We start from the raw sequence: 27193 nt of genomic DNA, 5'->3' as shown, positions 1-27193 counted from the left end.
GTGTGTGTATATAAAATATATACATATACTTCATATGTATATAAAATATATACAGGCAGGTTTTTTTTTTTTTTTGAGACAGGTCCTCACTCTGACACCCAGGCTGGAGTGCAGTGGCACGATCATAGCTCACTGTAGCCTCAAACTTCTGGGCTCAAGTTATCCTCTCCTGTCAGCCTCCCGAGTTGCTGGGATACAGGTGTGAGCCACCAAGCCTGGCTCAGAAAGGGCCTGTATTATTGCCTTTCTCCTCTTAGAAAGAGTTTATAGAATTGTAATTTTAATACAATGGACATTGGGTTGAAATGAGAAGCCACCAGTCAGAGAATGTCTTTGCATCTTTTGAAACACCACTGTTGAAATCACTAACCATTGTCTGATGATCCTTATAGAAAGGACAATATGATAAGTTCCTCTTAGAGTTCAGTACTAGAAAAGTTTGTTTCTTCTGAAAAACTAGTTTCCTTTTTTATTGTATAATGTGAGATATGTAATTAATGCTATTTTCCCTTTTTGACTTGGCTATCAGGAAACCCAGAACTAAGTTTTATGCTCAATTACAGTAACTATCCTTCTCCTTTGATTTTTAATATTAATCTAATCTTTTCTTCTTCTTACTAGTTCCACTTAACTCTTGACTTTCATCCTTGCTCTAATGGCTTTCTTCAATATCTTTTTTATAAAATAAAATTTTAAGTAAGTGGAATCCTTATCATTTACCATCAAAAGTAGGACACTTTTGAGAGTAAAAGAACAATTAATAATTAAGTTGGGACAACAGCTTAAACTAAGACTGTCCTGGGCAAAATCAAAGTATGGTACCACTCTAAATATAAATAATAAATATAACAGATAACATTTATTCCATTCCCATGTTGGGGATGAGCAAAGATAAACATGTGCCCTACATAGGGAATCAAAGCTAAATTATGTGCTTCTTATTATTTATCTTGTATCACATCTGTTGATTAGAGTTTAATATTTATCATCTCTTGGGAAATTTTGTAATTAGCCTCTGTATCAGTAGAGGAAAAAATATTGGGCTTTCTGAAATGTATTTAATTTCTACCAAGGGGGGTCACTTAGATCTGGAACAGTGATCACAATAGAAGTTTCATGGGTTTGTGATTTATGGAGACTTGAGATAAAGGTACTATTGAGCAGTATCAGATTTCTAATGACTCTATCTTGTTTTTCCTAAGCAACTTCTCATAAACTTTTGTAATATCTTGAACAGCAAGCTGATACTGTGTTCCAGCCTGTTTACAGAGCTATTAATAAATGCTATGTTGTAACTCCAGGAAGAGGATCAAGCTGCTTTTTCTCTCCATTGGCTAAAAACAATTTCCTCCTTATTTTGAAAGACATGGAATTACTAAAATCTTTGATATATGTTGGGTATCCTGCAAAGAAACCCACTAAAAATACATGGGATTCAAAATTTTAACCTAAAGGGCTCATAGTCAAAAAGGAAACTTGACAATGCCTTGATAGCAAAGTCTTTCACATACGAAAAAATGACATTTCAATGTGGTACATGTGAGTTTAAAAGAAGATGGAAATTCCTTTCTGTGTCTGCTCAGAATCATACATAAATTCAAGCTCTTGCTGGCTGATCTATTTCTTGAAGTCATGGTTAATACTGTCTGATTAGAAAAATAAAAAGTTGAATAACTACCAGTTATTGATTTCCTACTACATACCAGGCATCGTGTAAGCACTTTACATATGTAGTTTTAATGTGTTCTGAAGGCAACTCTGTGAGATGACAGTATTATTCACCCCATTTTACAGTTATGAATATGAAGGCTCAGAGAGAATAAGAAAGTCCCCCAAAGTCATACACAAAATAAGGAGCAGAGAAGGATTTAAATCCAGCCATCAGATCCCAAAGCCCTGCTCTTTATACTATTCCATACTTGTACCGTAAGAAGCTACCCATGTGAAACTTCTGAGGCTCAGCTCTGGGCCCAAAAAGATGGCCAGAGAAGGGTAACAATAACAGTAACAGTAACACTTAACATAGCACACACTCTATGCTAGGTAATATTTTGAAAATGTACACATATAATCTAACTTCTCACAACAGCCCTGAGAGAAAGGTACTATGCCCACTTAAAAAGGAAGAACCATGAGTGCAAGAGATGTGCCCCAGTCCTCTGAACAGACATATTCCTTTCCACATGTTCACGTGTAGCAGATGTCATGGTGAGCCTCTGCATTATCTGGCACTTTAGTTTTCAAATCACTTTAGGATCTTTATTTCATTTCTCATTATCCTCATTTTACGGATAAAGTTACTAAAAAATTCAGAGCTTAACTTATTTCCCCAAGGTCACAGTCACTGGTAGAGACTGGACTTGAACCCAGGTATTTTATACCTAGCCCAGGATTCTTTATTCTGGACCAGGCTGCACACGTGAAATGCAGCTGTAAGGAACAACACAATGCCAAGCTTTTCAAGATGATGTTAACCTAGACTTCTGCATTGAAAAGAAGAACCTAAACTTGGTTTTGAAGCAAAAGCTACACATTTCCTGTTTTAGGGCCCAGGTGTAGGGCAAAATGATTTAAATTTCCTTCAAGGTGGCAACAACCTCATTTAAGGTCAGACTCATTGGCAAAGGCTTTTCTTCCTGCCTTTCTCCCCGATCTAACAAGAATGAAGATTGCTACCTTTTCTTAACTCACACTAGTATCGATACTAGGTCTAGAACTTATCAATTAATTAGAGTAAGGTAAAACATAGAATCTATCGCTATATAGATAATAGCCACCATTTATTGAGTACTTTCTAGGGGCTAAGAAATTTACATGCCTTACTTTATCTAGTTTTTACAACTTGAACAGGTGCTGTTGTTATTTTTACCTTGAAGAGGAAAAAAACTGAGCTGTTCAGGGGTTAAGTAACTTTCAGAGTCAGTCAGCTAGGGGTGGTGATTTTAAGCCCAGCTCTATATAAACAGCTGCCCCGATGATTCCATAAAGCCCAGTCTTGTAAGCAGAGATTCATCCAGACCAAGCATTACAAATCCTTCAAACCCTTCCTGCTTCTGGACAAGAGAGTGGAATACTTACTGAACATATTGAAACACGATAGTGTGGCAGAAGGTGAAAAGAAGTGAGGGCTCTGTTGCTCCCCATCCCCATCTCACCCTTAGTCAATCTCGAGTCTAACAGATCTCCTTGTTTCTTTATAGCAGTTATTACTATCTGAAAGTATCTCATTTGTTTCCTTGTAATTTGTCTGTCATTCCTGCTGGAATATAAGCTCTGTGAGAGCAGAGCAGAGCCTGTCATGTCACTGCTGTAGTCTGACTCCCTGCTATAATAGTGCCTGACAATCATCATTGCATGGTGCATGAATGAATGGCACTAAAAGGATGAGGATAAACCTAATGGAAAAAAAAAAAAAAGCTGGGGATGGGAGGAAGGGAGCTATTCCCTTTTTCTGGTGGACAACTTGATTTTTTTAAAAAAAGCCTTGAGAACAATCATTTCTAAAAGGCACGAAAATGCCTTGATTTGCCAGGATTTACAGAGAGCCATGATTATGAGCTTTATAAGCAATTGCTTCTTAAACATTTTGTCTAATTTTTGTCTTGGTAAACCTCTAACGGGAATTTTGTTAATTCCCCTCCCTCACTCCCCCAGCCCTCTCCTCCTCCACCTCTAGTGAACACACATCTTTCTCCAGCCCTGACTGCCAGCTGCATATCCTCCGCAGAAGGCCCAGGTGGCTCTTCACTAATGGCTAATCTGTTATCTCTGCAAAGAGCCACTGCCTCTTCTGGTTGGATTTTTGTGAAGCTAAATTAACCTCCGAAGGAAAAAAAATCATTCTACAGAAAGCAATGCCTTTTGCCTTTTATTCATCTCTTTTTTTCCTTATTCTTTTGCTTCTAATCAAATATATCCTGCATGCATTTCTTTAAAAAAAATCTACAGAAGACTCCAAATGCAATCTGTTGAGATTTTTCTTTTCCATCATAATTTTTGAGCCACCACAATGTGAACAGGCTGCTCTAAAGAATATCCCCATCTTGCCCTATCACGCTGCCACTCCTGCCCCCATATTCCTAACTCAACCTTGGATGTTTTTACAATATATATTCAGTTTTAAAAATAATACTGATATCTTGTTTTATATGAACATTTATACACCAGGACCCTGGTGAGGGACTGACTTCATTGGAATACTTTATGGCTTAATACATCTGAATGATTTATATCTCGTTTTGTCTAAGCATTTATGCTAATAAATTTAACAGATTCCCCAGTACTGCCTGGTCCTTCGTTTTCTTCAGGGGGTCAAAGTGAGAGGAAAATAAAGCAGCGTGTTACTAACGAAATTGGCCCAACTCGTTTAGAACACAAATAAAATTACAACACAAATAAAATCTCTGATTACAGTTAAGTTGCAGCAGCAGTCAAAAAAGAAAAGGAAAAAAAGTTCCTAGATCTAGGTAGATTTCTGTAATTAAGCTATTTCTCAAAGGGGAAATCACAAAGTGGCAGAATATTTAGCAAGCTAATTTACTGAGGAATATTTTGTTCCTATATAATTAAATTCAACACTGAAGAAAAACTGACAACTATTAAACTGAGTGCAGTCCGGAGAGGGAAGGGGGATGAGATAAAATCCAGTCTATAAAACATATTCCATTATCTTTTATAGGCTAAAAAAAACACAAAAGAAATACTTGGAAAGAATTTTCTAAGATGGAAAGATTTTAAGATTGTGTAGGGATTTTTTTTTTTTTTACAGGTGCAGAGTAAGTTTTTCTTTTCTTTTTTTTTTCTCTTGGGGTTTTTTCTTTTCCCCATTTTTCCCCTGTTGTTTGCAAAGTTGAATCTGGGGTCAGGAGTTCTAATTGTAACCTCAGACTGGAATTCCAGATGGTGCGCTTAGGACTGGAAGCAACTCTCAGTTCATCAATTTCATGGGCCTTCGTATCTGCTCCAGCCACCGCCTGGCCTCCATCCCCACTGTGGCATTAATGCAGAACAAATTGAGACATATCCTCTATATAATTAGTTCCAGAATTTAAAAAGATTTACGGTATAATAATAGAGGCAGCGCTGCGGAATCCTTTCATTGAGGACTCTCGGGGAGCTCGGGGACCATCTCGCGGTGGCATCAGAACAGACGGGTAGCCCCGGCGGCTCTGGGCACTGCGAGCTGGAGGGCAGGGGCGCACTGCGCACCGGCAGTACTCAGAGGTTCTGGGTCCCCAGAACGGGTAGGAGAGGAGAGTCACAACCTTAGACGGGGGATTAGTCAAAAAGATCGAGTTAGTTTTGAAATGACCCGAGGAAGCCGGGGAGTGGGTTATCAAAAAGCCCCTCCCTTGCCTTTTGTTTTTAATTTAAAGAAATAGTAATTTTTACTGCCAGCGCGGTGCAGGGAGCCACCCTAAGCGCCTGTCCAGCAGCCCTGCGTGGGTAGATTCCTAAGAGCTGGAGTCCGCGGTGAGAGTTGTAGCAGCAGCTGTCGGGCCGTCTGTCCGGTGCGTGGGGCTGGGGCACGGGCCCTTGGAAAGACGCTAATGAAGTGCCTGTTCCTCCCGGGAGACCGGGCGGTGGGGAGGTCGAACCACTCCTCATCACCGCCTGCGGCCCTGGGCGCGGGTAGCCCGGGGACTTGACAGATCGCAGCGCTTTGGCATGTTTATTCAGTTGTTGGCGGCCGCGGGGTGACGCCCGGAGCGCCGCCCGAGTGTGCGTGCTGGTCCCCTGGGCCGCGGCTACACTGGCCCAGCTCCGCGCTCGGTCAGACCGAGGAGAAAGCAGGGGTTGAGAGATCCTCATTGCCTCCTCCCACCCAGGCACGATTTTTTCATCTTGCAGTAACGATGCACCTTTCAGGCCCGGATGTATGCGCTTTAGCAGTGTACCAAAGCCCCAAGGCTTTCCAAAGGTGTCTCCTTTCCTTCCCCATTTCATGAGCTCTGGAGGTGGAGGGGTGGACGTTGAGAGACCTGGGTTTCAGTTTGGCTTTGCCACTAACTTGCTACCTGTTCTTGAACAGTAATAGTAGCAACAATTGTAAAGTTTATTGAGTGAAAGGTCAACATACTCTCCTATCTAATCCTCATGACAACCCTGTAAGGTGGGCGCTAGTGTCCCATTATCCTGTTTGACCAATAAGGAAACTGAGGCTCAGAGAGACTGCGGCAGTTGTCTAGGATCCTCCGCTGTTGGTTACCTGGAGAAGCTGAGATTCCACTCTTGGGCCACCAATCCCTTCCTCTTACCCGCCACTGCGCTCCACAGCTCGCCTCTCCTTTCTCTGTCTAGGCCTCAGTTTCCTTCTCTGTAGTACGAGGAGTTTAATCTCCAGCTTTGCAATCGACGATTCAGACCAGGATCCTCTGTGCCACACATCTCGGCGCAGACGGAGTCGGGAAGGTGAAAGGGAGTGTCCAGTCTTCTGTAGCCTTCATTTTCCTGGGACCTTGGGCGGGCCTTGCCAGCGGAACTCGGGCGCAGGAGAGCGCCTATCTGCCGGGACTGGCAGGAGGTACGACCTTCCTTGGGCCAGGCTGTTTGTCCCGCTGCTTAGCCCAAGGCGCCGAGCAGAGCATAAAGGACCGCGTGTCTTAACCGCGCGCAGAGAACATTACCTAGTGGAGGGAGAATTGGGCGCACGGGGCGCCCTGTGCCTGCAAAGGTTTGCAGGTTCCCCAGCGCTGGCTTATCGGCGGGGGTCGGTCAGAGGCCTCCTGTCGGGCTTTAGGGCTCTGGGACTGCGGGCAGCTCCAGACTCGTAGCACTTCTCGGCCCCGCGGGCTGGAGAGAGCTCCTCCCACCGCTTCGGAATACGAAGTCTCGGCGAGAGGGCACCCCGGGTTGAAATGGGGATAGCACCACTACTCTTCCTCCACTCCCCCCACCCCCCACCAAGGATTCTGAGAAAACAAATGGCAGAATAGAGAGGAGTCCTAAATTTGCTTGGCTCCCCTTTCCTCCCACCCACCTCTGCACCCCACCCCACTCGTGGGCAAAAACTTATTTTTTAAATGTATCAGCAGAGATTTAAGTGTTTTTGGCCCACCTGGGATTCAAAAACACAAAAACTCACATTCCAGCTAGCCTTCTTCCAGATAACCGCCTCCCCCCACCGCCCAAGAAAACTTGCAAAGGAGGGTAAAAGAGAAACGATATAGATCTTGTGGTTTGGAAATGGAAGTTCCTGGCTTTTCATAAAGGGCTCCGTTTCCCCCGTAGTACTTGCATCCTACTTAAGAAAAACGACTTGGAAGCAGAAATAGAAGGCAGTGATGAGGAGGGAGACACAAGGGTCTGGGCGTTCTAGGGCAACTTGGCCTTGAGAAGTTTCGTCTCGAAGGAACTTTCTCCACCAAAAAGACCAAATGTGCGCGCCCTCTGCCCATCCGGGCAAGCCCTGCTACAAGTTCTGGGGGTTGGGGCGTGAGGGAGAGGAGTGGGCAGAGTGTAGGGGGCCTCGAGAGCCTTTCATTTCTTTCTTCTTTTGTTATTGTTTTAAAAAGCTGAGTGAAGACGAAGCAAAGTCAAGCACCAAGAAGCGAAGGGAGGTCTCCACAAATGCAAAAGTGGCCACAGGAGCAAGCGCATAGCTCACGTTTCGGACTTTACCCTCAGGGTGTCTTGCGCCTACTGGATGCGCAACCCCAAGAGGAGGGAATTGCGCGCCGACTTGTAGGTCCCGAGCCCCCCAAAGGCTTTGGGACCGCAGCCGGAATTTACAGCGATGGCGTTTCTTACACGAAGCAAGTTAAAACTAAAGCGTATGAAGTGGAAAGTATGTTAAGGCTATCGAAACGCTGTGTCTTTGTAAAACTGCAGCTACCTTGATTGTCGCTTCACATAGGCTAGGCTGGAAAGCTGCGGGCCCCATCCCTGGCCAGCTTGGTGCGCCAGGCCGGACTGCAATCGGCTACTTTCCTCCCAGGCTGCACTGTCGGCGCTGCCCCCTTGCACTCCTGAGCGTTTCCGCGAGCCCCTGAAACGCACTTCACTCCGGGCTCCCGGAGCTTCTCCTTGCTTATGGGCTGTTTCCCAATAGATCCTGACTACTTTAGAAGAACCAAAAAAACTCAAAACCAATCCCTAAACACCTGCTCTGGGGCGCGGAACCGCCAAAGAGCGACTAGGTGGACGAAGGAGTCTGATTTGGCGAAGCCACACTCTGGGAGCTCCCAACTGTTCCAACACTGCCTCGGCCCGTGGGCCCATAGAGGCTCTCCCTGCCCCACTTCTTGGTCTCCCTAACTGGCTTCGGCCTCCTGGTGAATCATTGCGCACCCAGAACGGCAACTCTGAGCCTAAGCGCAGGCAACGCTCGGCGGAACTGCTCTTGGAGTCACCCTTTCCTGGCCGGCTTCGTACCCAGACCCTCCCCGCTGCCCCTCCCTCCCACAAACGGGCGCCAGGATGCTCGGGCCGGAATATACGCAGGCTCTGGGCGTTTCCCCAAGGGTTTTCTTCCCTCCTAAAACCATCAGTTGTTTTCCCGGCTTAACCGTAGAAGAATCAAATACTCTTCACTAGAAAGGTAAATTTAAGTGCTGCTGACTCCGGTTTTAAGTGGGCGGCAACCAGCCTCCGCTGGGCGCAAACCACACCAAGTAACCAACTGCCAGACAATCAAAACGTGCCCCCCCCCTTATCATAATGGTGCATCTCCCGGTCACCCAGCTGGGGCACTTTTGCTTTGAGTCCCGACCTCCGGAACGCACAAGGGCCGCCCCGCTCCCCAGTGACCCCAAGATCGTGACCACCACTCCAACCCGACGGCTTTAGAAGCAAGAGCCGGACTCGCGAGTGCAAAGCAAGCCTATCTTCCTCTTAAGAAGCCTGAGAGTTCTTTGCGCTTTCCTGAAGTTCCCGCCCTCTGGGAACCTGCCTGCCCCTCCCTCCAAACCGCCCTCTTAGATTAACAGCCCCATCTCTACTCCCACCACATCCCATGCTGAGGAGACACTGCTTACCTGGAGGGACTCGCCAGTGCCGCGAGGCTCCCACACTCGCGAAGACCAAGAAGGGGAGGTGGGGGGAGGGTTGTGCCTCACAGGCCGCCCGAGAGCGCGTGGCGGGTAGAGGAGGAGGGTGTCTCCCAGACGGACGCTCCCTCAGGCCCGCCCCCCACCCCCGCTGCGAAGGCTCCCTCCAGGAGCAGCTCCCGCTGCCCGGCCAGGCTAGGGCTGCTGTGTGAATGGAGCGACCGAGCCTCCTGGCTCCTCCTCCTCCCCCGCCGCCAGCCCCTCTTATTTGAGCTTTGGGAAGCTGGGGGCAGCCAGGCAGCTGGGGTAAGGAGTTCAAGGCAGCGCCTACACCCGCAGGCGCTCCGCAACCAGATCCCCGGTCCGCTCCCCACTTCCCGCCCTCCCTCCCACTCATTCACCCACCCAGAGCCGGGACCGCAGCCCAGGAGCCGGGGCCCCGCCGCCTCCTCGCCGCGATCCTGGACTTCCTCCTGCCGCAGCAGCCGGCTTCCACGTGTGCCCCGGAGCCGGCGTCTCAGCACACGCTCCTCTCGGGGCCTGGGTGCCCGCAGCAGCTGGAGCAGACGGGGGTACGGGACTCGGGCGGCATCTGGGCCAAGTTAGGCGCGGCCGAGTGGAGCGCCGAACGTCCGCAGGGCCGGTGGAGCCGCGGGGCGTCCGGGGCTGAGCCGCAGCAAATGGGCTCCGACGTGCGGGACCTGAACGCCCTGCTGCCGGCCGTACCCTCGCTGGGCGGCGGCGGCGGCTGCGCCCTGCCAGTGAGCGGCGCCGCGCAATGGGCGCCGGTGCTGGACTTTGCGCCCCCCGGCGCTTCGGCTTACGGTTCGCTGGGCGGCCCGGCGCCGCCGCCGGCTCCGCCGCCACCCCCGCCGCCGCCGCCGCACTCCTTCATCAAACAGGAGCCGAGCTGGGGCGGCGCGGAGCCGCACGAGGAGCAGTGCCTGAGCGCCTTCACTGTGCACTTCTCTGGCCAGTTCACCGGCACAGCCGGAGCCTGTCGCTACGGACCCTTCGGTCCTCCTCCTCCGCCCAGCCAGGCGTCCTCCGGCCAGGCCAGGATGTTTCCCAACGCGCCCTACCTGCCTAGCTGCCTCGAGAGCCAGCCCGCTATTCGCAACCAGGGTGAGTAGGCCGGGGAGCGCCCCCTACAAGCGGGGCGGTGGCGCCAGGGCTCCGGCTGCGCGCGGGCTCTCCCCTCTCCTAGCCCTTCCCTGCCCCAGCTCTAATCCGGCTGTCTCCCCAAGGTCTGTGAGGGTAGCAGAAGCGGCGGCTGGGGAGAGGAGACGGCAGAGGGAGAGCATGGGCTCGCGACATTCTCCACAGCCGGCCAGAGCGGGAGCCCGACTGTTCGCAAGAGCCGGGAGGCCGTCTGGGGCCCCTCGGAGTCCCGGAGATTCCGAGACTGCTAGTTTTTGGGGGATTGGGATAAGGGGACCAGTGCAGTGTCTGGCTCTGCCTCGGGAAGTGGTTTTGATGCTCAAGGCACCACCAAGTTGTCACTACGCATTGGGCTTTTTAGACGTCTAGGCTGTGGATTCGGAATGGGACCAGCGCGACATGAACAAACAGCCTGTGCTGCCTCCGCCACCCCAAAACTTCCAGGAGCACCTCCAGCTCTTACTAGGGTGTTGGCACACTTTAGGTACGCGATAAGTATCACAGAGCACTAGAATAAGTAAATGTCCTGGCCGGTAATTAAATGGCTTCCCCGAGTATAGTAGTATAGAAGTGGATCGCTCAGGCAGCGGCCACGCAGGCTTGGAGGACGGAAGAGAACCTGAGTTATCCTATTTCAAGCTATGCAGGACCAGGTTCTGCTACAGGCAGTGGAATGAGGCCTGAGCATCGGCCTTCCTTTCCCTGCGTCTAGGGCGCCTCCTCGTCGTGTAAACGCGGGGCTTGGCTGGGGAAAGATTTTTTCAAGACTCGGGTGTAGAATAAGGACAAATGTATTTGCTGTCTTCAGTGAGTGTACGAGGGACCTCGGCACACAAGTATTATGTGTTTTCTCATCCCACACTGGGGCCTGCACACCTCTCTTTCGCCGAGGGCGGCGCGCACCGATGGTGCGGAGCCCCTGTAGTTTGGCCTCTTCATTTATTCTCATTGGGTTTCTGCGTTGTTGAGAACCTAAGACAGTCGGTTTGATTTGATATTTTAGGAAGCACGTTACTAACACAATGGTGGGTGCTTTTCCTGGAATAAAAATTCATGGGGGCTTAGGGACTGGGACGTTTCTGGCACGCGTGGGATGGGAGAAGCCAAGTGTGTACTGTTTGCAGGAGGTGCCAGGGCTCCCAAGGCGCGGAAGAAGGGCTGTTCTTGCCGCTCTTGCCCTCGCTTTATAAACGCATATCTCCTACCTTCGTCCAGACGACAGTACCTGGCCCAGCTGAAGCCCTGCAGAACCGACACCACCCTTTCACCCAGAGAATCTAGGACCAGTGCCCCGCAGAGGAACCTCAAGCAGACCCAAGGAGTCCACCCACTTTAGGTCATTCGTTAGTGAAATTAGTGTTTTCTACTCAAGGGGTATTGGAATAACATTGTGATCTCACAGAGGCTCGTGTTAGATTGTGCCACCTTCATTTAGGAGGCTGGTGTTACTTTTGGCAAATCTCCAGGTCTCAATTTCCCCCTCTGTAAGAGGAGAGCTGAGATGCACAACCTGGATATTTCGTCCAGCCAGAAGGTATATGCCAGAGATTCGGAAGCCTGACTTTTTCTCCCAGCTTGGGGCTCCAAATGCAGAACGGGACAGCCCATCTAAATATCACTGGGTGAGAAACCCAGCCACTGGCAGGCAGGTGTGTGATGTGAGGCTCTGTGTGCATGTATGTTATTTGGAGAAGCCTGAGAAGCTATCTGATCTATGCCCCTGGGGCACAAAATGCTACTGCACCATTACTATTACTATTATTATTATTGTCCATCTTGGGTCAGTGGGGAATTTTTGAAACCTCACTTCAGTTTGAGTGCCCTGTGTCTAGCCCTCTTCAGGGCAGGTCTGGTGTTCCAGATCCCATCAACCAAGCATGGGAGCGGGATTGTGGGCTTCACAGCCAGCAGGCATTACACTTCTCCAGATTCCTCTATAGTAGACAGGCCTGGCTGCCACAGAGAAAAAGGGCTTGGGAAATGGGGATGACTAGCAGGTGAACGTGTCCTCCCTCTCCACCCTGGGGGAAAATCCCAATGGAGAGAGGGGCACAGATTCAGGTCATATAACCTATAGGCTGGTTCTTGTCTGCAGGCTTAAGTTTTCACTAGAAATGAAAACATGAACGGCTCAAGCATGCATAGCCTTTGGGGCTCACTGGGAGGTGGAGTATGTGAGACTCCCTCCACTTCTACCCAGTAGTCAGCAACAAGGGCAGCCCTCAGGACTCCAGATGCTGGATTTACTCTTTTGATTTCTGGGGTTCTTGCTGCTCCCTCCAGGAATGGCCTGGCTCAAGGCTTGGAGCTTTGAGAGGCAAGGGCATCAACTCCTCTCAAAAGTGTGGGAATGGCCATCAGTGTGCCAAGGGCAAACTCCAGGGAAGAGGCATGGAGTCTCTGGATCCCTAGGGCAGCCTAGCTATGGCCCACAGGCAAGGGCAGTTGCTGGTGCCCACTCACACCTCCCCCCCCAAACTTCACAAACATGTTCATTTTATAAATTTCTTAAATATTATAGTTGGGATCTTATATTCTAAACATTAATTTAGCAAACTTCACGTGCCTACTCTGCCAGGCACTGGGACTAACTATTAAGACAATTAACGGCCTCAAGAACCTATGCAAGAAGCTCACAGCCTGACATTGGAGGAGCTCCTTATTTTTGGATGAAGTGGAGGGTCTAATGAGATTAGGTGTGCAAGAGGTCTCAGTTTGTGGCAGAGTTGGGTCTGGAACCGAGACCATATTAGGCTAGTTCTACCTCCTTTCCCGGGGATCTTGGCCCCACTGTTGAGATGTATTTCTCCTGGCCTGCTGGATGGGCACTGAACTCACTCACTGTAGGCTGGGTGTGAGAGCTGAAGGGTGTGTCAGAAGTAGGGCGAGGATTTGGATAGTCCAAACTAAATGCAGGGCTAAGAGAGAGGGAAAAAATGTTGCTCACTAGTCACCTCCTGATCCCCCAGTTCTGCTGTGGGGCAGAACTCTAACACAGGATCTGGCCTTGGGATCACCAGGCACCCTAGGGTCTCCTGGGGAAGCCAGCTACTCCGAGGGCCAAAGGCTCCCCCTTCCCATCACATAGGAGAGGGTATTTCGTTGTGGTACAGGTTTTCTAAGATCTCGCTGCAGCTGCAGTCATCATTTTCAGCCTTCCTAGCACCTTCCTGGCCTAGCCTGCTGTCCATCCACCCCTCAGCTCCCCAGGGGCCGGCAGGGCCAGGCCGTTTCTGGGCTTCTCCGCAGCCGCGGGCAGGGGAGTAAGGCTCAGAGCGCGTCTCGCCTCGTCGTAAGGTCAAGGTTGCGCCTCCCATCTCAGGCCCGGACTAACCGTGGGAAAGGCACTATCTTGGCCACTATAGCGTCTCCCTCCAAGGCCTGTACAAGGAGCCTTTGAACACGCTGCTCCTTCCAGCCGGCAGCTGTCCCTCCCCCGGTCTCAGCCCCCGCACTCTCTGTGCCAGGCCCAGAGTGGGGCTGGGGGACAGCGCGCTCTAATCAGACTCGCATCCGATAAGCTTCTAATTAAAAGAGCCCTCTCTCGGCTCCGCGGGCGCTTTCACCACTGCCCCACCTGGGGGAACTGAAGGAGGGGGTTCGAGGCCGGTGCCCTCCGAGGTCTGCGTGTCCTGTCTCAGAGGGGGGCTAGGGAGCCTCGCAGGGCACCGGCATCCTCGGCCGGAGTTCCAGGGTGCGGAGCGACCGCGGCCTGCGCGCAGGAGCTGCAGTTCAGGACCCACCGCCCTTCCCGCGCACAGACTGTTTCGGAGCAGGGCTCTGAGGACTGCGCGGTGCCGCGGGTCACTGCCTGCTCTCAGCCCAGGAATGGAAAAGGGTTCGTCTAGAGAAAATTTATTTGTCGCTTCTATTTCTCTTCTTTACTTAAAAAATGCCCTTTCAGAAATTCCGCCTTCCCTTTGGGCAAAATTGCATGCCCGGAGGCAAATTTCGTTGGTAAGCTATCTGCAGGCCTAGAACAGGACCAGGCCTCTGCTTTCAAAAGGAAGTTTCTGGAAGCCCAAGCTAGCTCACCCACCCTGAGTGCTAAGGGGGCTGGCCGGGCGTTATGTTTGTCCACTTAGCAGGCGAGAAATAGAGGCCCTCTGGGGTCATGCAGATTATAAAAGCTGGTGACTTCTTAAATCCCCATCCTGTGGCCCTGACCTTCCGTGAGACTTAAGCCAGACCTGTACGATCTAGATAGTTACGATTTGCTCCCTTCCTCCCTCTCTCCTTCCCTCCCACTCTGACACACCATCCTCTTGCCCTGGAGATATAAGCTCCTTTTTTGTTTTGGGAGTGGGTGGCTGTGTTTCCAAGATGGGGGTAAGGGCTTCCTTTTTCTGTCCTGTTTAAGTCTTCGGAGACACTTGTTGCAGAACCTTGGTCATACCGGGCAAGAGTAGAGGAATAGAGGTTGTTTGCTCCACCTCACTCCTGAGAATTTTGTGGGGTTTGGAGACCAAACACGGTTGGTCGCTGGGCTGGGTGGAACTGAGGCTGGCGGGGTGGTCCTGCGGGGAGCCGTTGGGAGCAGCCGGCTGGTATCTTTTGCTGCTTGACCCCTGACTCCGGAGGTCGCACCAGAAATAGAGGAGTCCACCTTTGGGTTCAGGGATCGAGCACTGAACTTTAGCCAGACAATGTTTTTTCCCCAGAGGTGGCAACAGCTTTCCAGAGGCTGATGGGGTATGTGTTTAAAGCAATTTAATAAAAATCATAAAAGACTATGTTTTCCAACTGAGACAACACATCCCTTTACTCACTTTCGGAGAGATGGGTAAGAACAGGTGATATTGCCCTTGGCAGTGTCTCAGCAGAGAAACCGAGGCAGAAGGCCGGTGCACTGCCTAGGAGGGAAAAAGAGACACACGGTGGAGGCACACTCTAAAACCTGTGTTACCGCCGGGGAAACGAGGAAGTTGGCCCCCCAGCAGCGGTCATAGTCTGACCCTACGGGCGCCAGGTGGGTCGGAGAGGGGTAGGAGGAGGACACAGGGTTGAGGCCGAGGGCCCAACTGGAAGGGCCCCTTCTTTCCCCCCTCACTTCTTTGTCCCCTCACCGGCTTTCCCGAGGGCCCCGTCGTGGTGTTGGGTCGTGCAGCCCCAGACAGATAACATTACTAGGTAATTACTCTCCCCATTTTAAGACCAGGCCGTTTAACTGGCTCCGAGTAATTAATGAAAGTTGGTGCGCGGGCCTCTGATTTACAGCTCGGAGTCAGCGCGGGGTCAGCCGAGCAGATTCGTTTCGCTCGCCCGCGCTGCCCCTGCGCGAGAGCCGCCGTGTTTGTTTTTTGGGAAGAACAACTTTCCCCGCCGAGGGGGCGACGGTTTTTATACTTAACTTGCCAGGGTTTCGCTGCAGAAGCGGCAGACACGGTGGAAGACCGCGGCATAAACACATAGGGAGACAGCGGGGATGTCAGGGTTTTAGTCGGGAAAGGGTGAGGAAGCCTGTCCCGAGGTCACACCTGGGGATTTGGGGCCGCTTCCCGCCGAAGTCCTGGAGGCTGTTGGGGCAGGACTACCCTCCGCTGGGCATACGAATACCCGGGTCGACACCCCTACTCCGCCCTGCCCCGCTCGGGTCCTGCCTCCCCCGAGCCCTGCTGACACTGTGCTTCTGTCTGCCGCTCCCGCAGGATACAGCACGGTCACCTTCGACGGGACGCCCAGCTATGGTCACACGCCCTCGCACCACGCGGCGCAGTTCCCGAACCACTCCTTCAAGCATGAGGACCCCATGGGCCAGCAGGGCTCTCTGGGTAAGCGGGAGAGAACGAAGTGGGGTAATTATACCCTTGGTCATGCTACCCCCCCCCCCCCCAGGAATTTCCAACCCACAGCAAATTGGGGGAGGGAGAGGAGAAAATCTAAAAGGACCTTAGAAATAGCCCAATTTTACTCTATTTAAAAGATTGAGTCTCCTTCCATTCCAAATATGGTAGGGACAGAGCCATTCAGCCAAGTTTACGAATGTCGCGAGGTGCACCACGCGGTGACGGTGAAGGGAATGCAAAGTGAGCAGCCTGGCCCTTTACGTTCTGGACCACCTCGCTCTGCACGCCCTGCATCCGGCCCCGATGTCCCTAGCTCAGCGTCGGGACTCAGTCTCGGGGCCCAGCCCAGGATGCTCGCATTTCCCCCACCCACGACCTCTTACTCTGAGTCCTTGGGGCGCGCTCACCCAGCTGTCCCCGCTCTCCGCAGGTGAGCAGCAGTACTCGGTGCCGCCCCCAGTCTACGGCTGCCACACCCCCACCGACAGCTGCACTGGCAGCCAGGCCCTGCTGCTGAGGACGCCCTACAGCAGGTAGGAAGGCGCTGGGACCGTGTCTGAGTCCCCGGGACCTGGGAGGGGGCGCGCAAGCCGCAGGCGCGGGACGTCCCACGTGGGGCACCTCGGGCTTCGGGCGTGCAGAGTCCTGGAGGTGGAAGACACATCTACTTAGGGCAAATTAAAACTGATATCCCCGGCCTTCTGGTTGTTCTTTCTTTGGATATAAATGAGGGCAATTACTGTTTGGAGCTGAAGAAGTACGAGCGGCACTTCGAAGTTATTTTTATTTTTTAAAGAGTCTTTGCTGGGAAGAAATTACCTTCCAAAGATTAAACACGGAGTCCACTCCCTCTCCGTTCTTCTCACTCTTCAAACCCCTCCTCGTCCACTGGCCACACCGGCCAAAGGACTTCGAGGGCGCGTACCGTGGCCACAGCCTTCTCCCCACCCCGCCGCAGGCTTGTGGGCGTCATTCCCAGCGCCCGGTTACGCACTGGGACCCCGGCCTGTGAGCTGGACGGTGGTCTGGTTGCACCAGGGCGCGTCGGGGGAGCCTGCTCCAGTCCGCGTGTCACCTTCTTCCTGTTCCTCAGAGGTCAAAGACCAGCTTCTTTCCCCTCCCAGCTTTTTCTGTGGTCCCGTCTTCCTTTTCTCGCCTCTCGCTCCACCCTCCACCTTCTCTCCCCCAAATTTATTCTTCAACTTTGGGTGAACTTGGCGGGCATCCCGCGTCTCCGATAGGGTTGCCTAGTAACTGTGGCGCACAGTCCGGCCTGCGCCCGGCGGGAAAGTGGGGCGGAGGCAGGGAAGTGGCGGCGTGCGGCCTTTGGGGCCTCAGGATTGGGTGCACATGACCTCATTGCACCCCCCACCCCCGCCCGCCCCAGTGCTGCGGAGATCCTGACACCGACTGCCCCCAAACCCATCCCATCCTCCCACCCCTCCGCGCGGGGACCCGGGGCTGACGTCAAGGGAAGGAGGTAGTGAGGTAATGAAGGAAGGAAAAGAGCCTGCCCGGGGAGATTGGGTGGGGGAACGGCCGCGCCTGGGGGACCTCGCATCCCGCAGGTGGAGGAGGGGCGGGAGTCCTGGCTCCACGTCCGTGGCTGCGCATCCCAGTGCCCCGGCTGCATTTAGGGGATTGAGCCTGGCACTGGCCTGACTCTCCCATCGGGGACCCTTCTCGTAGTTTCTAGAGAGGTACAGGGACCCACCTCTTCTATTTCTGACGCCTGAGGTGTGTGGACTGGGGAAGACTTTCCCTTTGATCTGAAAATCTGGCATATAAAATCGAATCTTGGATTCTCATCACTTTTGCGCGGGGTGGGGCGTAGGGGAGGAAGAAATGTGCGCAGATGGCACAGATAGAAGTAGAATGGTTACACTTCCTTATCCTCCTCTTTCTCCCTTCCTAGCTAGAAACCAACTCTGGTCTGCATCGCAGGCTCCGCGTTCCGCCGCAAGCCCGCCAGCTCAGCGCCTCCCTTAGGTGGTTCACGTCCCTGGAATGGGTGCAGGATTTGCAGCCATTCTGAACCCCCTGCCCTGGCAAAACTGGCAGCAGGGCCATTGCCATCCTTCTTGAGTAGCCGTTCCCGCCTGTTGCCAGGTGTCATTGCTGTTATCCTAGTAGTCGTGGAGGGGCAGTTGGAAGGTTCCGCAGAGGTGACACACCTCCCCTTTTTTTTGGCTCCTTGTGGATTCAGCTGATGTCTCACCCCAGGCTGAGAGGAAGACCTTGATGCAGGTGTGGGCGCTGTTGAGATGGGCTGGGATATCCCCTTGGGGGTTGGGGACTGGGAGAAGTTGTAGTCTTGCATAGGAGCGACTTCTCAGCTACACACATCCCCCCACCTTTCCTCTCTCCCAAGCCTGGACTTTGTGGGACATTAGGAAGGGACCCATCAGAGGGACTGAGTGGCCTGGAAAGAGAAGGAGTCCAGGATAAAGTGCTGCAACCACTGGTTTAATAGCCATTCTCCAAACAGAATCTCTGTGGTGGATTTTGACTTACATCTGAATTTATGGTTGCTATGGAAGTAGGAAAATAACTCAAATTGCATTTTATATACAAATTTTCACATTTTCTAATCCTATTTCTAGTTGGCCATTATAAAGCTATTTTGTCAGATTCATCTTTCAGAAATATTTGCTTATTCTTTCTTTCTGTGCCATTCTGGAACTTCCTTCGGTCCTGTTATTTTTACACAAATCTCATAAAAATACCATTTTCCCCTATTACAGAAAATTTCTCAAGTAATAACATCTAAAAAAAGAATTTTGTGGCTAGTGTAGGAAGAGAGTTTGCTCCTTTGAAGTTTGTACTCTCTTAAGTCTTTGAAGCTCCATCTACCCTGAATTCACATTTCTAATCACTTTTCAAAGATCCTGCGCCTCTCCTGCAGTAATGATGAATTGGCAGGTATAGGGATGTTTTAAAATTGCACCAACATTACTGCAGTTGTATGATTTTCTTCTTTCCTACTCCTAAAAAAAATTGAAAGGGTATCTAAATGCTTCTGTGGATGAAATGTTTGAAAAGGCTTAGAAAATAGGACTAATCTTTAATTGCTTAATGGCCTAACTTTTGGATTTTAGATATTCAGCTGTGCTTCTAGTGGTTTCTGGTTCCATTCTTTTTTCTGTCTGAAATTGGGAACTTCTGGGAAAAAGCTTGTTTGTATTTTGTTTGCCTTGTTGCATCTGACCCCCTGAGGCAGACTACCCCACTTCTTTTCCCCTGTCCTCCCAAAAGCTTTTGTCTCCCCAGTCTTGGGATCTAGTTTCCCTTTCCAACCTGAACTAAAGGTAATAGTACATATCTGATATAAAATATGAAGTGTACAATGTGAGTTTGCTTTGAGGAAATTCTTAAAATCCTAATTCTTTCCTTGCTCCCTGCACAATTCCCTTCTTTCCCTCAGGTAACAGATCTGAGGAGTTATGGCTATATATACTTGTGTGTGGATATGAACAACAGTGCATAGAAAATGCACCTAGTTAACTTACAGGAAGAGACAGGAGGTGGTTTCCCCCATCTTCTTTATCCTCTGTCCCCCAGTACTGAAGATGGGTAGAGGTTTGTCTAAAGGTCCCTAGGCTTCTGAAACCTGATGTTGGTCCTTATGGAACCCAGTGATCATAGCTAGATGAAAGCATGAGTCTCTATAACATAATATCTAGGATTCATTGCATGTTGGCTACATGCTGCTGGGCACTATATAAGTGTTTCTCTCAGTTCACTCATTTACCCTTCTTACTACTGTATGAGGTAAGTACAATAATCTGTATTTTACTGATAAAAAATACATTTGGAGACTCAAAGTAACTTGCTCAAGGTTACACAGTGAATGAGAATCAGAACCAGGATTTGATTCTCAGTCTCTCTGACTTCAGCGCCCACCTGTACTCTGAATGTGTGTGCTTCTAGATCACTTAGGATTCCCCACCTGGATTATTCCCCTTACACAGTTTGTGCCAGCACTTGTACTGATAAATAATAAGAACAAATAACAAATGCTCGTGTAGACCTACCACATGCCAGGTCACATTGAAAGCACTTTACAAGTATTGACTTACTTAATCCACCTAACAACTCTTTGAGGTAGGCAATAGGTTATCACCTCCATTTTACAGAAGAGAAAACTGAGGCCTGGAGAGATAAATTTCCCCAGTGTGACACAGTAAGGGACAGAATTGGTGTTCAAATTCAGATATTGAGGCTCTAGAATCCATCCCCCTACCCTCTGCACCTTACTTCCTTTCCAAATGGATAAGTGCCCTTCTCTTTCTGAAGGTGGCAACTGTGCTTGGTCTTGCTAGAGGAAAGTCTTTATTTCCTCCAGTTGTGAAAGAAGTCCCATTATCTGTTAGTTTTATCCATAGCTTTTGATAGAAAGCTCTTATTGGTTTGGAAACAGTATCTTACCTGGTGGGTGTAGTCAGAAGCAGACTTGAGCATTCTGTTGAAGTCCTAAGTCGCAAAGAAGCTGTCATGTCTTTAAAACTTCAGACTCCTCCAGCTTTATCTTTACCACTGCGTGTGAATTACTGGGGTTAAGTTCAGTCCAGGCACCTAAAGAATCCCAGGGCAGAGACCTTTCTCCCCGTCCATCTAGACCTAGGAGGAAGGACTGCTTCTAGGGCCACCCTGTTTGTGCCTGCCCAGAGGTAAGATCCTATAGAAGAGTGTACCCCATGTTCTCCTGGTGGGGGGAGGGAGTAATGAGATCCAACCTTACTAGGCACAACTTTTCCCCAGTTTCCACCCAGAAAAGGTAGCTAGCTGTGGCTTCTCTGCTCTCTTTCCTTGAGCCCTTTTCCCTGGGCCCCCTCTGCCTCTTCTGTTTGCTGACCTCCTTGGAGCCCCAAGTCTCTGACTCATGGGTTGGTCCTTGTAGCTACTTGGAAAGTTCTGTGCACTGTGTTTGAAAAAATATTGCCATGCATACTGGTTGGGTTTTTTAGACACTCTAGTCTTTTCCCTTTCTCTTTGCTCTTTTATTAGGTTTGCATATCCTTCTTTATCAACTGCACTATCAATTTAAATGAGGACATTTCTTTTAGCCGTACTTTTTCCCTTTAGCAGTTAAAACTCCTCCAACTCTGGAAGCGATAATTACTGGTTTGACTATTTTTAATTGAATGTTGGTGATTCACAAATGGTGACTTTGACAGTGGAGCCTGTTACCAGTAGACTGTCACTCACGTGAGAGAAACCTCCTTAGCAGCTGTAGAGTTTCTGGGGAATCTTGGGTTCCACAAGTCAGCGAGAATGCATGATCCACCATTCAGGTTGGCCTTTAACATAGACATAAATCAGATGACAGCTTGTGCTCAAGAAAATAAAATCATAATTAATATGTCTCTTTTCATTTGTGTACTTATATACATTTTACATAGTATTTGCACTTAGTACAATATTAGTATTTGTTTCCCACATAGGTAGAAAGAAGGCGGAAGGTCTAAAGTGGCTTCCAGGGTGATGGGCAATGTTATCAAAGCCACGGGCTTGAATTAAACTCGTCTCCAGGGAGGGGTAAAAATCTAGTTCCAAATATTCCTGTATCTTTTGTGCTGACCAAGTGTTTATTAATAGAAATTGAATCCCCAGTGGGTTTTTCTTTGGTTAGCTGGTGAGCTTGAGAGAAATTACAATACCAGGAGAGTGACTGTGAAATAATTATTCATCGTGGCCTGCTGGGCAGAAATTTCTGGGCAAGCAGCTTCCAGGGCGCCTTGGAGGGAAGAGGACAGGAGAAGGGTGCGTGGAAGTCTGGCTGCAGCCTCTGTGCATGAGCCTTAGTTATCAGGTAGAGGTAAACCCACAGAGGCCTTTCTGTTGGTGAGGGGCAGAGCTGTTACAGCAAAAGCTGGAAACATGAATTCTGACCACAGTGATCTCTACTTTTGGCTTTTTTTGGTTTTCATCCTGTGGGGAAACTCTTTACTTCTACCAAGACGTTGCTTTGCCATCCAGCAACCACGTGGCAGCGGGGACCATCTCAACCAGGTTAGACAGTTCCATTCCAGTGGTGACATGAACTTTTCTTCCTTGTTCTACTGAGTATAGTAAACACACTTAAAATTGAAAATATGCTTGAATCACACATGCATTTGAAGAGTGGAGGAGTTCTAGTCTAGATAATAGCTGAGGTTTTTTTTTTTTCTTCCTTTCTTTTTGTGCAGAGGTCGAGAACTCAGTAATACTGCAGTTCAGGCCAAAACAAACTCTATATGATCTACTACTGATTTCCTTTTAAGTTCCCTTTTTGCTAGGACTGACTTCCTTTTATTTTACTCCAACTTGCATTAATCCCAGTTAGAGAAGTTTCTTTCCTCTCTCCTTTGCCTCCAACTTCAAACATTTCTTACATAGGAAACAAATGATTTTTTTAAAAAGATCTACTTAAAAATATATAAAGGACATCATGACTTTTGGAATATATTTTGGCAGCCTGCAATTTCAGAGTTCACTTCCGAACAGGCAGAGCTAGACGGTTGGAGCTGAGATGCCTACGTGACCACTGCGGTTGCTGGGAGCCGAGCCACCTGCTTATCTGATCTCCTCTGGGAATGGGGTGGTCGACACCTACAGGGGTTATTTAATAATTCAATGCTTCATTTTCCAGAAGCCGTACTATTCCTTGAATATTGCTGTCCCTGTCCATAGGCTTCCATGATGAGAGGTGGATGTTGACCGATCAGAGCCTGAGCATGCTTGGGCTCAGTATTTTTAGCTCAAGTTCACATTTTGTCCACTCCCCAGCAGCAGTTATTGTCACTGCTGTCATTCACTTCCAGTTGAAAAGTTGTGCTGGCCAGACCGACTGACTGAGCCTTTGAGGAGCCAGCAGAAGGCAGGATGTGGTTAAAACTGTGTTCTGATCCTATCTCTGGCCTCAGGAAACCTATTAGTAGCTTGGGGATTTTCTGCAAGTCCTTCTGTCCCATCTGCCCTCCCCACCTTGTCTCCCCTTCTGAGGGTTTGCAGGCTGAGCTATCAGGACAACTAGAATCACAAAAGGGGGGCTCCTACTGGGATCTTGGGACACTATCTTTAGTTAGCTGAAGAGTATGCATTTGGCATCCTGCATGTTGTCACTTTATGAAGACAGAGTAGGTCACGATGCTCCCTTGAGATATTCTCTTTCACCTGTGTAATGATACTCTTGTGTGTATTATTATTAATAATATTATCATTGTATAAATGGTAGTGAGAAGAGGCTGATTGGTAGTTTAGCGGCTAAATAATGCCAGGCTGCCTTTAAAGGGGCAGGGCAGGGTGGGATTGGGGGCACCCGGCATGCCAGCCGTAGGTACCTCTCTGAGCCCCGGGCCTCAGCTGATAGATGGGGATCATAAATAAACCTACCTCACAAAGTTGTTGTGAGCAGTGTTGAGAACGTTTGAAAGTACTGCGCAAAATTTGGTAGGTTAGAGAAAACGAAAATGTATTATGTGTATCGCCTTCAGAGGGCCTTTATGGGCATTACTGTATTAGGGCCTCACGACATCTCTGTAAAACGAGACTGATTGAGATTAATATTCCCATTTGACAGATCTGAAAACTGAGGTGCTGAACTGATTTACTCAATGTCCCAAAACTTACGGATTAGCACTGTCCAGTAGAAACATAATGCAAGCTATACATGTAATTTGAAATTTGCTAGTAACCACTTTAAAAAAATAAGGAACAGTGAAAGTAGTTTTCAGATATTGTGTTTAACTCAATATAGCCAACATTATCATTTCAGTGTGTAGCATTAGCCATATTTCAAGTGCTTAATAGCCACATGTGGCTACCACATTAGTGCAACACAGAGTATTATTAAGCACCAGGAAGATTCATGTATGTAAAACATAGATCCTGTATTTGAGCAAGCTTGCTTTCTGCGGGCCAAGAAAATGCCTTTTAAAATATTTTCTCTTTGGGGTACTTCCTTCTAGAGGACCCTTAGGAATCAACTGGACTGTTCTTTAAGTCTGTGAGAAAATTCCTAACTCATAAGGTTAGATATTTGGGATTCATTCACTCTTCTGCATAAACTTCTGTCACTCATCTTGTTTCCCTAGCCCTCCTGAAAATTATGATTTTTCTTAGTCTTATGCAAGGATGAAATAATTTCAGAAAGATCCCATATCCCAACAGGGTCTAGGAAAATTGTCAACTGGGACTGAGTGATTTTTGTTGGTGAACAATTTTTTAAAAACTCGTGACAAAAATATAGAGCTGCCTGGGGAATACAATGCCTGTTGGCGGAGATTAATGGTGAGATTAATAAATGGATTGCTTGATGAAAAGGCACAGGAGAACAAAAACCAGTAGAGAGACTGTGGAGGAGGCTGCTTATTAATGAACTGTCAGCCCAAAGAAAGTTCAAGAAACTCTCCTGTGGTAAATGCAGCAGGCTGGCACTTCTAATAAAAGTTGGGGTCCTTCAGGAATTAATTACACCGGCCTTACAGCAAGAATTTGTGGAATTGCGAAATGTAGTGGCACAGACCAGCACGGCTGCTGCTGCGAACAGGGAAGCTGCAGGAGAAACTAATCGTTTTTTTTTCATTGATATGTAGGATATTGTAGTAGCATAATAGCCGGTCAGACATGGGGATGAATGATGGGCTCCAGATATACACTTGACTAATGAAACTGCACATACTTTGAGTTTGAAGTCACTTTACTTTTCATATGCAAAAATTCCCTCCTGGAATCTGATTTCCTCCTTCTCCTGTGTACCTGCCACTAAGGAGTTCCAAATAATTTTCCAAATAATTTTCAGAGTGATTACATGAGAGTCAGATGGACTCAACCATGATTTATCAAGCTATGTGGAGAGAGCGTGCGCAGCATTCATTTATTCCAAGTTGCTGTAATTTCCCTCACCCCTCCTCAAGTTCCCAGTTTGGTGGGCTGGAAAAAACTTTCTGAATTCAAATTTGGTGTTGCCTCTGCCCAATGAAGCAACCCAAAGGAATGCCATGACAAGACGGAGAGACTGTCCAGGATTTGCAATCTGATATCACCCATCAGATATTGAATGCTTCTTATCTTTTTTCACTTCTGCCATGAAGGTAGAATGAAAATTTTCTTCGGTAATGAAGGTTCCCAAACAAACCATTAATCTCTTGGCTCTCAAATTTCATAATTAACTATTTTAGTTCAGGCCTAAATTTATTCTTAGCAGAGCTTGATAATTTAGGAGGTTTCTGGTAATTGATTTATTTGCTAATTTTTCTGGGAATGAGATAAACAGGAGAGAACAGCTTTTGTTTTGGTTTACATGACGGTGTATTTTATTCTTCAGTGTATTTTTTTCTTATTTTATCCTTATGATAAGATTGTAAATGATCATTTGTTTCCCTCATAGAACCGGATTGAGTTAGCCTTTTTTTTTTTAATGCCATTTGACTTGTAGCAGGATTATAAAACATATAGAAAATGCTTCCTTTGGCTGTGCATAGAGTTTATCATCCTCTTTCTTTTGCTTGTCACATCCTTGCATGTTAGACCATCCATCACCCATCACTCTTTGACTTTTCAGACCCTCATAATCCACATGATACTTATCCTTTTGATTAAAACAACTTAATGTCCTTTTCACGAATAATTAATCTGCTGTCTTTTTACTTTCAGCTCCAGGCTTTTAACTTTAATGTTGAGTTATCAAGCCTGTGTTGCCTTTCAAAGCTTCACTCCCTTCAGCCTTTTCCCCTCAAAGGTTTAATACCTCTTTAGAAACTTCAATGTTTGCTATACTAAGGTTTTTAAAAGGCTTCCAAGTTGCTTTCATAGTTTTTCTGCTGTGTGTGAAGTGAGTAACTGTGCAGAGATCAGTGAGATGAAATGAAAATCATTTCAGATTTGCATATTCTGTCATTCTGGAAAATGTGGAGGCTTGCACTATGAAGAAAAGTTAAAACTCCATTGCTTTTGAAGAAATAATTGCATATTATTTTTTGTGGTTATGTGTTTCTAATTCTGATGTTTTCCTAACAGTGACAATTTATACCAAATGACCTCCCAGCTTGAATGCATGACCTGGAATCAGATGAACTTAGGAGCCACCTTAAAGGGGTAAGGTCTTGTCTACTCCATTGCCCTTCAACAGTAACTTACACCTGTTTGGACCATTTTAAATGTGCTTAGAACTTAGGAAGAGAGTAAAATTTTAGAAGAATGGGCAGAGCTCTCTGTAGCATTAAAATGCTTTCTTCCTTCCCCCAGTTGGTGGTTATGTTCAACATTAAATTTTCAAAAATGTAAATAGGAGATGTTTTCATCTGGAACAAGAGGGTTGGGAATATCTTGGGAACACTTAATATAGTTTTTCCTTGTTGAATGTTTTAGAATTCTTCAAAGTGGTGTCCATTCAACCTCGTTTAATGATTACATTTTGCTAGTGATATCATTCTACTGTCTTATCAAGAAATGCTTTGGGTGTACAAAGTCCAGGATCCAAATTTGTATTTGTGTGATGCTGATTTATGCAATACACAGTCAGATGTGCTCATACCTGGTCACACCAACAGGTTTCCCCACCTCGCCCCACAGATTATATACAACCATAATAGAGAGAATATAGCTAGCAGAAGTAGGTAGGGTCTACTCTTTGCATCTAAAAATAAAAAAAAAGGAAGGCAAGTGGGACTTGGCTTTCACAGTGAAAGAACTCGCTTTTGGTTTTCTAACAAGTCTGAGGAGATGGGCAGTAGCATGTAACACTCATGAAATGCCTGCAGTGTATCAAGTACTCTTTTAGGTTACTTCATCTTATCTTCCTGACAACCATATCAGGTCTAGGTGCCATTACCCTGTTTTACAGATGAGTAAATCAAGCCCTAAGAATTAAGTCACTTCCCAAGTTTACATCCTACTAAGTGATAGAGCTGGGGTTCCAAGCCCAGACCTGATTCCAAAACCCAGGCTCTTTCCAGCCTCCCTGAAGTGACTCCCCACCCCACCACTGGCCCCAGTGGGATGGGGGACTCAGTTCAGCACTCTTGATTAGACAACTAGCATTATGTCTCTGTGTATTTAGTGGCTTCTCCTTGGATTCTGGGACCTGGGGGGCTTGCCAGAGCCTTGCATGCGCCATTCCCCATTCCCCACCTCTTCTTCTCTTCTAGAGTTGCTGCTGGGAGCTCCAGCTCAGTGAAATGGACAGAAGGGCAGAGCAAGTGAGTGGACAATGCGGTGATGGCACAGCACATGGCGTAGGCCTTGTTGACTGGCACCTGCAGCGGTGCAGGAGTTAGG

General features: G+C 48.3%; 1 protein-coding gene and 1 long non-coding RNA gene across 6 annotated transcripts in view; one reads left to right on the top strand and one right to left on the bottom strand.

Moving 5' to 3' along the window:
* The window catches only part of LOC123642558, a 28576-nt gene extending 19406 nt beyond the window's left edge, over positions 1–9170 (bottom strand). For both annotated transcript variants that reach the window (XR_006736482.1, XR_006736481.1), the window contains exon 1: positions 8976–9170. This is a non-coding gene — a long non-coding RNA (uncharacterized LOC123642558). The remainder of the gene's footprint in view (positions 1–8975) is intronic.
* A 16-nt stretch (positions 9171–9186) lies between these two features.
* WT1 (WT1 transcription factor) overlaps positions 9187–27193 on the top strand; it is a 46701-nt gene continuing 28694 nt past the window's right edge. For 2 of the 4 annotated variants that reach the window (XM_045557737.1, XM_045557736.1), the window contains exons 1-5: positions 9187–10112; positions 15797–15919; positions 16365–16467; positions 25934–26011; positions 27064–27114. In XM_045557737.1, coding sequence (XP_045413693.1) covers positions 9668–10112; positions 15797–15919; positions 16365–16467; positions 25934–26011; positions 27064–27114 — 800 coding nt within the window. In that variant the 5' untranslated portion in view covers positions 9187–9667. The remainder of the gene's footprint in view (positions 10113–15796; positions 15920–16364; positions 16468–25933; positions 26012–27063; positions 27115–27193) is intronic. The other 2 variants (XM_045557740.1, XM_045557739.1) reach the window with 1 other exon arrangement.

Source organism: Lemur catta, chromosome 7, assembly GCF_020740605.2.
Source record: "Lemur catta isolate mLemCat1 chromosome 7, mLemCat1.pri, whole genome shotgun sequence".
NCBI classification, from domain to species: Eukaryota; Metazoa; Chordata; class Mammalia; order Primates; family Lemuridae; genus Lemur; species Lemur catta.
The sequence above is the reverse complement of the archived record's forward strand: the minus strand, read 5'-3'. Positions and strand labels throughout refer to the sequence as shown.